The sequence below is a fragment of the Lycium barbarum genome, chromosome 4 (genome assembly GCF_019175385.1).
Source record: "Lycium barbarum isolate Lr01 chromosome 4, ASM1917538v2, whole genome shotgun sequence".
Lineage (NCBI taxonomy): Eukaryota > Viridiplantae > Streptophyta > Magnoliopsida > Solanales > Solanaceae > Lycium > Lycium barbarum.
The window spans coordinates 13,329,569-13,341,998 of record NC_083340.1 but is presented as its reverse complement, the minus strand read 5'-3'; the positions used below and the strand labels follow the sequence as shown (position 1 = coordinate 13,341,998).

At 33.7% G+C, this 12,430-nt stretch overlaps 1 protein-coding gene across 1 annotated transcript; it reads right to left on the bottom strand.

Annotated features, from left to right (window-relative positions):
- Positions 1–1,686: 1,686 nt before the first annotated feature.
- On the bottom strand, positions 1,687–5,278 carry LOC132635264 (delta(24)-sterol reductase-like). Its single transcript, XM_060351585.1, has 3 exons — positions 5,155–5,278; positions 2,452–3,725; positions 1,687–2,294 (listed from the first exon to the last, which is right to left on the bottom strand). The coding sequence occupies exons 2-3, from the start codon at positions 3,697–3,699 to the stop codon at positions 1,839–1,841; spliced, it is 1,704 nt and encodes a 567-aa protein (XP_060207568.1). The 5' UTR covers positions 3,700–3,725; positions 5,155–5,278; the 3' UTR covers positions 1,687–1,838.
- Positions 5,279–12,430: the final 7,152 nt, after the last annotated feature.

The following is a 12,430-nucleotide window of genomic DNA, read 5'->3' as shown; positions in this document are numbered from 1 at the left end:
AAAAGCCAAAGGCTTTACCACCATGCCAAGTTGGTTAAAGTAACAATGTAGACACTTTTTATTATTTTGTATGTTCACTAATGCTATCTAACTTGTTTTCTTAAATTGAATTTGGAACCTTGAAATTGACATTGAAAACATTATTATCACGGGATTATGGAATTGAAATATATTTTTCGCCATTAGATTTAAAAAAGAAATAAATGAAAATTGCACACTAATTTGGGGGAAAATTGAAATTGAATGGGATAACTGACGTTTTTCGAAAATTTGGGGCGGCCGAACAGCCTTGCAGCAGTTCAGACGCATAGATCTGAAAAAAATACCCAAAATAAAAAAAAATCGCATCAAATGGACATCCGAGTACAAATTTATGACCATTTAAAATTTCACCAACTTACAAATAAATTAGTGCGCAAAAGGTTTTTTAATGGGTTATTTTGGTACCCAAATCCACTTTTTGGGTTATTTAAGTTGCAGACTCCAATTAGTTGGGGGTTGAAGGGTATAACGCAAAAAAAAAAAAAATTACACATAAATAATTGATCATGAATTGATATTTTGTTAATTGATTAGAAAAATAAAGTTATAATCACTAAAAATAAAGTTACGCATTAATATAAAAATAATGTGTAACCCTAAAACATAAATAACTTAAAGCTAATGACAACAAGTCTTCAAACAAAAATGGACTTCGAACACTTTTCAACCACTAAAACGACAATCCGAAGTTTTGTGTATCCTTGATGTGTTGAGCCTACCTTATTAATCGCACAAAAATAAATAGGGTTCTATATAAAATATTCAAGTTTTGGAGTCTCTTATGTCTAAAGTATGTAAAAAAGTGTGAAAGAAAGGAAGAAAGAAAGAAAGAAAGAAAAGAAAGAAAGAAATAAAAAAAAAAAAAAAGGGGGATAAACCTGTCATCAAAAAATTTGACAGACAAGTGAGGATGGCTCAGTGGTTAAGCACCTCCACCTACGACCGATAGGTCCTGGGTTCGAGTCACACTGGAGGGGAAGTGTGGAAACACTATAAATCCTCCTAAATGAGTAGGGATTTAAAAAAAAAAAAAAAAATTGACAAAAAAAGGGACACCTTTAACGCATGAAAATCATGCGTTAAAGGTACTTTTGTACCCATTTTTTTTCCTGGGGTATTTTGGTTCATACCCTTTTTTTTTGGGTTATTTTGGTTCCGGACTCTTGTTTTGCTTTTGCAGCTCTCTTTGCAGGATAAAAACCTTATAACTACGTAGGAAAACATTTTGGTGAATTTGATAGTATAATTTATCTGCGTAGCACCTCTGATATTCTTTTTGGTTTTGATGGTAGACAAACTATTTCATACTAAACTATTACTACCATTTTTAAGAATTTCATACTTAAATGTTAAATTATTGAGTTTGCCAGTTACCCTAGATTATAACTCCCTTTAGTTAGTTTAAAAACCCCGATTGATTGTGTAGAAAAATGTTTGGAATAACTTCATGAGAGGTGAAATTTACATGGCACTTGGAGTTCATGAACACCCAATAATTTAGGTATGAAACTCACAAAATCAGTATAGTTAAGGATCTTTTTTAACCTATTCACTCTTCTGTTAAAGAGAATCTTGATAACTGGAAGCTTATTATCAGTTAAACTTTTTCAAGAAAATAAAATCTGTGATGCAGGACATTAGAAATATATGTAAAGGAAAACAGCAGATTCCTCCTTGAAAGGTAGAGACAATTTTCCAGCATAATACTGAAATGGAAACGGCTTCTTGCATACATTCTTTTGGAAGTTTGAACTACACTTGCCATTGTGCAGGAAACTGAGAAAGAGACGCTAAAATCAATCTGCAGGCTCATCTACCTCGGGAGTGTCAAGTTCTGCTTTCTCTTGCTCAGCTTCTTGCACTTCCTTCTCCGTCTTCCTTCCTTTCTTGGATTTATAATACACGCTCATGAATGTTCCGATGGCTTTGTACTTTCTTCTGCACTGCTCGTATAGGGTTCCATCAAACATCCTCCAGAAGTTCTTCTCTGATAGCTCAGACACGGCGTATTGAGGTTGGAATCCGTGGTTTTCGATCAAAAAAAGCTCCACTTCACGGCATTTCTCTGCGCCATCAAAGGGCTCACCCCTTAATACAGCTCCAGGAGCATAGTAGACACCAACATCAGTATACATTTGTGCATATTTAGTGTCACCCTGCCTCCCTTGTGCCTCGAATCCTGGTTCAGGATAGATCATAGGTTTCACTGGCAGCTTATAGATTCTGTGTGGGCAGAGCCAGATAGGATATACCTAAACAAAATTTAAGTCAAATACAATATCAGAACTTAGTGCACAAAAACCTTGAACAGAAAAAAAATACTCTCTAAATATAAAAAGGAGTAATTCTTTTGGGACAGGCTAATAAGGTAACGGGACAGAGGAACTGAGGGAGTAGTAGAGTATTTACCTCCATCTCGCGGTGGACCCACTCGAGAGTATCAGCTACCTTGTGAAGAGGAACAAGCAAATCCTGAATGACATGATGGTCATGGTAATAATTCCTGATAGCCTCACTTTGAGTGGCCTTAAGCCCAGCAACTTTGGGTGGCATGAGCCATCCGAAGAGATACCTAAACCAGAACTGATCACCAAACGGAAGAATTAATTTCCCTTCCCAATAGATGGATCTTGTGTGCCTGTGGCAGTAATCTCTAGTTGGAATGTACTCTACAAACTCCCCTCTTTTCAGTGCAGTTTGAGCATGCTGGTAAAACCATGGCTTGAACCACCAACCGATACTGTTGATTACGTTACCCTTTTCCTTGGCCTCTTTTTTGGAAGCATATCTACCCGTCATCATCACACCTTCAGTGGGACTGTAAATCATGCCTTCTACAAAGTCTGGAACTTTAGTAGGGTTATCCTGGTCTCCGTCTCTCGGTGCAAAGGAATCTGCATAAGCCTGTGCTAGCTCTTTTAGATTACCAGTGACAGGTTTGTAGGTAAGTCTCATGTATTCCTTCACCGGTATAAGCTTAATGTCAGCTGAAACAAGAAGCCCCAATGTTCCCTGAGACCATGGGATAGCATAGAAAAGATCGGAATACTCGTTGTCCTTTGTAGCTCTAACCACCCGTCCATCTGCTAGAACAACCTCGAGTGCCACAATTGTGTCAGAGAACAATCCATAGATGTGAGAGCTTCCTTCAATCCCGAACCCATGGATCAGACCACCAACGGTCAGATCATCAAGCTCACCAATAACTGCAAGCGAAAGATTCATCGGTATGGTAACTCTAGAGATTTGGGCCATATTGACAAGAGGCTCAACTCTAGCAACCATTCGTTCCTTGTTGATTTCAAGAATATTTCTAAACTTGGAAAGATCAACTTTGAAATGACGAGCACGTTTATAGTCACAATTTCTCATTCCAATAACAACCCAAGGAGGCCTCGCCGTGCAGACAAGGCCATCCTTTGATGCATCCCTCTCTCCAAGGCGCTTCACAACCTCTTTTACGTTTTCTTCGTGTTCCTTCTGACGCTGCTTGTCAGATTTCCGTGCAGATCTAACATCCCCTAGGTATATGGAGAAGTAATATAGGCACGAGAAAGGAAGAACAAAGAAGACAACAGCGATCCATCTGAATTGGACAAGAAAGTCCACCAACTGCGTCGACCTCTTGGGACGAAGGGGCTCCTTCACATCTGACATTTTAGGGAAACAACAGGCTAGTACAGCTGTAACAAGCAGGAATGAAACCAAGTTATGAACCACAAAGAACTCTATTTTTTGCATTTTTAGTCAGGGACAAGTAAACTAGGACGAAAATAAAGGATAATCTTGTAATCTATACACAAATATGCAACATCTCCATTCAGAAGTATTAAAGAAATTATCACATAACAAAATTCAAGAAGGGCACCACAGAGTGTAGAAGCACTACAACAACATACCCAGTGTAATCTCACAAGTGGGGTTTAGGGAGGGTAGAGTGTATGCAGACCTTACCCTACCTTGGGAGGTAGAGAGGCTAGAGTGTAGAAGCACTAATCTGTAAATATGTAAACATCCACAACATGGAAACTTGTGTAAATGAAACAGAAATAGCATGTCCCTTCTTGCATTTCTTTTATAAAATATTACTACTTCATGCATTAATCTGATTGTAGCACACAGATAGTCTAAAGCTTGAGACCGGAAAAACTGATCCCGGACATTGTCATGGCATTCTATGTACCACTAAGCAGAGGTGGATGTAGTGTTCTGACTAGGAGTTCAACTGACCGTCGATGCCAGCATTTTCGATACGTAGAATAGATACATATGTGAAAAGATACTAAAATTTTAACAAGTATAAAATAATAAATCCTGAACCCATAATTTTAAAGGTGGAATGCGTTCAGTGCTAAAAACCTTAACGCCGAACAAAAATTTATATCCTGGATTCGCCTCTAAACTAGAAATCTAGAGTATTTTGAAATTTTTTTCCCAATTATATGATCAGGGAGGAACTACTGCCAAAGAAAACAGAGTAACTCATTTAGACCGGCATTAATTATTAGATCTGGTAGCATTTTGACAAATTAATAACATTCAACAACAAGCAATTTATGTGCTTCCATCTAACTCTTGCAGAAAAACAAGATTATAAAGATTTACAGAACAAATTTAGAGCACATGCATGTTAAATAAGTTATACATCAAGAAAATAAATTAAGCAAAGATATAGAAAAATTGATTTAGCTTATTCTCAACTTAACAGACCATACATGATATCATCCTTAAAGCATGTTTGTTACTTTCCAGTTTCCACACTAATTATAAAAATTAAAAAAAAAAAAAAAACAGAATTACCTGAATCAAACACCGATCTATGACATATAGGCAAAGCTGTTTCGTTACATAATCAGTTTTATTACTTTGGTGCAATTAAATGAAAGTTAGATGATCATCCATGAAAGTTCACCCTAAAATTAAGACATGCATTAGACATATCTAGAGATTCAGCAAAAATATTTTCTAGGTCCGCACAAACTGAGAGAGGAGAAAAATGACCCACATGAATGCTAAATCTAAATATCATATGATTCAGAGAAAAAAAAAATTGCTTCAAATATTTGCTTAAATTTAACAAACTATTACATAGAAATAATGAGAGACAAGAACCTGAAAAGTGGAGTGCAACCAAAGTGAAAGATGATTGTAGCAAGGATGAGACTGTGCTTTATAGAGAGAGTAATACAACAGTAGTGGCACTTACGGGAAAAGGTGTGGCTACCTACTAATAAACCTTCACATGGGATAAATAATTGGAAAATTATAGCCACATGTGATTCGCCATCTATTTTACAAAATATGTAAACGTATAGTGTTAAATATACATATCTATAAAATCGAAGTGTATAGAGAGTGTATACTTCAGCCATAACTGGTAAATTAGATAGCCGAAGGACACAGGCGAATCTAGAATTTCTAGAACATGGGTGCACCACTAAAAATAGAAGAAAAATATGTATTAAGTGATAATTGATCCCTATAATACTCTAGGTAAATAACTCGATCTTTAACCAAGTGAATCATTTAGCATTCTTGCAGCATGGGTGTCGATAAATAATATTATATCAATTTTAAAAAATATATACATAAAATACCTTGTTTTACGAAGATAAATTTACGTGCCCCAAATTTTACATATAAAATCACCTCATTTCCGTAAGTTTCCCTAAATAATATGTATAAAATATCACTAAATTTTTGTTCTATATTGTTTATACTAACTTTTCTACTCATGGAATCTTTGAACACATCAGAACAAAACTGATTTTGTCTAATTATAAATAATAAGAAATTTCATTTTCCATAGTATTTTTTTTATAGAGATCATTTTTGCACACTTGAATGGGTTGGGCTCCTCTCCCTAGTAATGTTCTCTCTAGCACACCTTTAGTGCAAGCTTGGATGAACTACACATGTCCACTTTGAATTTTTAATGATTTAAATTTAAATTATCTAACCACCAAACTATAGCTAAGAGGCAGTGTTTTACGGTGAAACTAAATTACTGTGGAGTTGATGTCTCTCTGAACAATTCTTAGTTAACTAAAAAATAAAGTGAAAATCTATCACTTGATCATGTTAAGTAATAAATTTATATATAAAAAATACATGACGTGTATTCATTTATTGGATGTAAACATTCACTACAAGTAAATTTTTATTGTAGAGAAACCATAGAACGGTCGGGTAATTTGTGAAGTTAGCAACCTTCTTAACTATAGTTAAACTAATTAAATCTAAACCATTTAAATTCAAAATGGACAGGTGTAGTTCATCCAAACTTGAGGGTGAAGAAAATGTTACTGGAGAGGAGCTCAACCCCACTCGAGGTATCTTTAGGCCAATATACGAAATATATGTTTAATCAAATATGTCAGTATTCCTATCGCATTTTAGGTGGTACACTTTCTTTTCTAACTTGCTTTAAAAAAATATTACAACTTTCTTGAAAACTATTTAACCTTGAATTATTGGTAGGTCTGAAGAAATTCCGAAGCATCTAAGCTTCTATTAATACTCTTAATGATAATACAATGGTCATGTATGCACATATATGATTGAGGAAAATGCTTTCAACCATGGTTCTACGCATCCGTAGGAGGGTTTTCTCACCTCAAGATTTTCTTATTTTCAATTTTAAGAAGCTAGATAAAATTTTGAAATACAATTATCTCAAGTTTGTCATGATATTTACAAGGAGGAAAGATCGACTTATAAAAGGAAATAGTACGAGGGAAGACCGTTGTACATTGAAAGGTTAGGGAAAGTTTCCCTTGACAAATTACGAGTGTAGAGAGTTTGAGAAAAATTTTGTGTTCGCAAATTTTGTGGATCGCAAGCTTTCATTACTGCAGAAAAGTAGATGAGCTCAACCACTAATTTAGAAGTTCACATAGAGGTATCCTACTCACTGTTTTCGTGAGTTAATGTACGTCGTTATTTGAGATTGACTTTATCCGATTATACATTTCTATTTTCATTCCCTTTATGTTAATTTTTTAGGCTCGTTTTGCAACTTCAGAAGAATGTCAATGATAATTAGTTTGCAGTATGATTAAACTGTTTTCGTACAGATACTTTTTTTCGTACTATAATTAATAGTTATAAAATTTAAGTTGTGTAATTTTAGTCTTATCTTTTTATTTTTTAACACTCCTTGAATCATCTTATAAATTACATGTTATTCATAAGTGTTTTTCGTTAAATATAATTTGAATTCGTGATTGTCTATCGATCATTTCAATAATGGGATGGACTGGAAGGAAGGCTAGCTAGTTGGCAATATTTTTCTATGATGCTTTTATTTTTCGTTGGTTGCAATGTTTCTCTGAAATGGGAGCACCCCACACCTTAGATATGTTTATGGTCGTTTGTTACAATTGTGTTGAATAGATACATTTTTAATGTACGTTTGATCAATCGCACCTTTAACTAAAATGTCAAAAAAAAAAAAATTGATAAGTTTAAAAGATTAATCATGTACTCTGCCTAAAATTATCAACTATATTGATGCTATAACCGAATAACTATGTTTTATTACTTAAAAACTAAAGGTGCTCAACAAAGCACCACAATTTAGAGAAATCCACCCTTGACTCGCTAGGGTTATAAAAGGCTAGATATGATCAAACCAAAATAAGATATAGGATCATTTCGCCAGTGAGTATTTAATATCTACTGTTATTTTAACATTATCACTAAAATCGGACCTTTATTTCTCAACGCCGACTTCTAGGTCACTAAAAATCAAAAGTAAGATCATCACTGGGACATTGCTAAATCCCTAGGCTTTCTTTATAAGGTGGTGGTGTGCTCACTGTGAGTCCTATGCGAATAACAAAGTATCATATTATAAAATTAATGAATTCGAGGGAATCCAGCATGTTACCTATAGGTTTATGAAGATTCGGTAATTTTTGCTCAAACCTTATTTGAGTGTGGATTAATTTTTTTAACGTATTTTAAGTAGGCTTTTAGATATACGGTTTGAAACCATGAGATGAAATCAGCGTTTGGATATGCATTTCATCTCATGATTTCATACAATGGCTTGAAACCCCAAATCATTCAAAAAGGCATGATTAGGAGTTTCAAACCATGGTTTCAAAAATTTTAAATATAAAACTTGACTGATAACTTTTATATTTTGTGAAAAAAGACCCACAAGTTGGTAAATATTTTTAACAATTATTTAAATATGTATGCTCGGCGTAAAGAGATTATTCGTATCACGTGGGAGGATTATATTAAAGAGTAGTTACATTACTATTCATGTTAAATTTTCGTTTTTATTGAACTGAAGTTTGATCAATGAATGTTGTATTTTTTAGAAAGGCCTTCTAGTAGTGTATTAATTTTGTTATGAACTATGACTTGCTCATTTGGTAAGATTGTATAAGAATTGGGAATGTTTTGATAGTTTTCACAACTTGTGGAGTGTTTGGAGTGTTTATGTCTATAAGAGAAAATATAATTTAAAATATCCAAATTGTATATTCAAACATGATTTCTAACTACGTCCAAACCGCTGCTTAAGTTAAAGTGTCGTATGAATTCATAATTTTAAATTTTGAATTCGACTTTAAATAAATAATGATAGGAAAAAAAAAAGAGATTTCTTCCCATTTCTTTCGATTATATATTCTAGGGGAGCTATAAAAAGGTTGGTGGAACATCAAATTAAATGTTAATTGAAAAAAAAAAAAAAACAAATCAGTGAAAACGTCACCTCTTGGCAGATAAGTGGCGACAAAAGACCTAGGGTCACGAGATCTGATATTAATTCTACTTGTCATTTGTTTTGTAGTAACAAAAAACAACAGTAAACGATAGTAACAAAACATACACACCTCTTTATCTGCTTGCAGGACACTCGCTGTTCACTGAGCTACTCTTGCAGGATTAGGACATGCCGTGGCTGATGCATTTTGCAAGATTTGAAAAGGAGCTATATGGCTTATGAGTTATGATCATAAGTAGGATGTTGCACTTTTAATTTTCAGCAGTTTTAACAAGACGTAACGGAAACTATACTTTTCCTTTAGTTCTTTCAATATAGGGAAAAGGGTCATATTTGTCCTCTGGCCTCTACTATTCAGAGTCCGCAACTTAAATGACCAAAAAAAGTGATAGGAGGTATCAAAATAACTCATTAAAAAAAAAAAAAAAAGTTACATGACTACTTTTTGCGCACTAAATTAGTGCCCAATAGGACCAAAATGTAAATTTACAGTTAAGTCCTATTGCGCACTAAATTAGTGCACAATAGGGGTATAAAAAAAGGGGTCCCCTTCTTCTTCCCCACTGATCGGGCCCCCCCACCATTTTTAAAAAACAACACGACTTTCCAGTGGTCCCCACATTAAAAAATCATTTTCGTGTTATTTTTTAACCGGAAAGTCAATATTCTTGATATATTCAAGGCAAAGAATAAGTTTCAAAGCTTTGATTTTGGAATAAAGCGGCGTAGAGCTCGATTTCAACACTACTAAAAACACAGTGAAATTTGACCAAAATTTTCGACCACACGAGGTCGAAAAAGGCCAATTTTCGACCAAAATTTCGACCACAAGGCATGGTCGCTAACAACTAGGGTGAAATTTTTTTCGACCTCACGCGGTCGAAATAAATTTTCTACCTGAATTACGAAAATAAATTTTTCGACCACCTGAGGTCGAAAATTTTTATTTTTATTTAAATATTAATAAAAAATTTCGACCGCGCGTGGTCGAAAATATTATTTTTATATAAATATTTTTTTAAAGTTTTCGACCTCTTGTGGTCGAAATATGAAAGAATATTAAAATATAAAAATAAAAAATCAAAATTTTGACCACATGAGGTCGAAATTTAGCAATATTATTGCCAGATTTCGACCTCATGAGGTCGAAATTCAAAATGTTTCCCAGTTTTTTGACCTCACGCGGTCGAAATTCTAATTTCTGGATACAATTTCGACCTCACTAGGTCGAAAATTATCAATATCTGGATTGATTTTCGACCTAATGCGGTCGAAAATCTGAAAAAAAAAATTCCAGCATTCAGCTGCTTTTATAGCAGCCCACCAGCCAATCTCATTCATCAACCAAATCAACAATGCAATTCATCAACACATTCAATTCATCAAACTACTTCTACAATCATAAACTACAACATTCTACAATCAAATTCAACCTCAAATTCCAATTTAAAGTACTTCTAATTCAAATTACAACTACATTGATACACTTAAACATCATAAACTTAAATAACCATAAACTACATTCTACAATCAAATTCACCTTTAAAGTACTTCTAATTTGAATTAAAACTACATTCAAACACTTAAATATCATATACATATCCAAGAAAACATAGCAAAATTAGAATCCAAAAGTATACGAATCAAAAAGTCAACGCTGGGTGTAGAGACATGATCCGAATCCTCCTCACTATCCTCATCCACAAAACCATGATCTACGTTGGCCTGTGACCTACGTCGTCTACATGGGAAGGTCGTCTACGTTACCCCAATTATCACACACCATCTACACAATAAAAAAAAAGGTTAGAAAAAATGTTGAACGAGACATACATACTAGTACAGAGAAGACCAAAACAGCTTAATTTGTATACCAACTGTATCAGTTATAAAAACTTAGTGAGATATAGGAGCAACATGAATTTGGAACAATCGTAAATGTAGATAATGACACAACCAATCCCAAGGGAGAAGGGGACTGGGAGGATCATGCTTGAAATAAAAACCCAATGCAGTTTCTTCAATATTTAGTTATACACATATCTTTTTACAATTTTTAAAATTCCCAGGTTTTAGGTCTTATGTTTCATTATCCTATAGCTAGATCAGGACAAATTTGCATTAGCTTTATAGTCCCATAGGTGGTGTAAAGACCACTTGCTCAGCTATACTAATCTTCCTTGAAGTTTATCAAACACAACTTTCTAACTATGTCCCATAAGTTAAACTAATCAGCACATGAAAGTTTTAAACAAACAGAGTATCAATCCAACATCATGACTTACAAAATCATGCTAAAATAATTTAAATAACTAAGCTGGCCAGCATAGATTAAGCACACCATACCATAGTTCCTTAATTACGTCATTTAAGTTAAACTAATCAATATAGGGATGAGTTAATGTAACGACCCTTGACTCATGGATTCGATAACCAACAAGGTCAAATTTTGGAGCTAGCAAATGATTAGGAGAACATGGATTGTATTTCAAATCATCAGACATGGATTGTATTTCAAATCATCAGTTGTTAAAAGGAAAAAAATACACTAGCGGGTCAAACAGAGAAATCATTTGAGTTAAGAACAAGATTTCTTACAGTTCAGATGCTTTGATGAACAAGATTAATTGGAATTTCAACCTAAATAAAACCCATACAAATTAAAAGAAAACAACATAGTCCCTTCAACATCCATAGACTTATAGCAATCTATGATTATTATTTTTCCACCAAAGCTGGAGCTTTTGCAGCATACTTAGTTAGCAAAATAAAATGTCATAAACAAGTCTTTATCACCATGACCAAATTAACCCAATGGCATAAAGTATCCCCTGATAACAATGAGGAATAATACCCTTTAAATCAAATTTCATACAGATCAAAACAAACAAAATATATATCAAGAAATGCAGATCAAACAATGCTGTACTTTAATAACAAACATAACAAGAAATAAACCAATAGTGCCATTTATTAAATAACTCCAATCAGATCAAATACTTGCGTTGCTTATCAATCAACTTGTAAATTCTCAATGACAATAAAAAGAACTCAAATTCAAACAGATCAAGAAACCAGTGATTTGCCAATCCAATCTCGATTTTTCTCCTCAAAAATAACAAGTATAAAAGCAACACTTCACTTTTCTTCTATTGCTATATTACTTCAACTTGACTAAAAAAAAAATTCAAACTTTTCAAAAACCAAGATCTAGTAAGCAAATGAATTGAAAAATCTCTTTATTTTCTGTACTAAATAACCAGTCCAATTTCTCGTGGAAAATTAATGAAAAATCGGAAAGGTTTAAAGATTTCAAGAAATGCTCCATTGAAAGAGCAAAAGAATGTGTTTTTTTTCGTTTGAGGTTTTTTTTTTCCTTCTTCTTTGGTTTTTCTTTTCTTTTCTTTTACCAAAAAGCAAACAAAGAAATATTATCTAAATCATCTAATGCCTAAAACAAACATTGAACAATCAATAAAGTTAACAAATCTTCTAATTAAACTATAACTATACAAAGTAATGCAACTAATAATGATAAAATGAGATTGAAAAACAAAAACAAAAACAAAAACAAAAAAAGGACTAACCCAGCTCACTGTTCAGTCGGCGGCGGCTGGTGGCTACTCCAGTGGTTTAACTAGACGG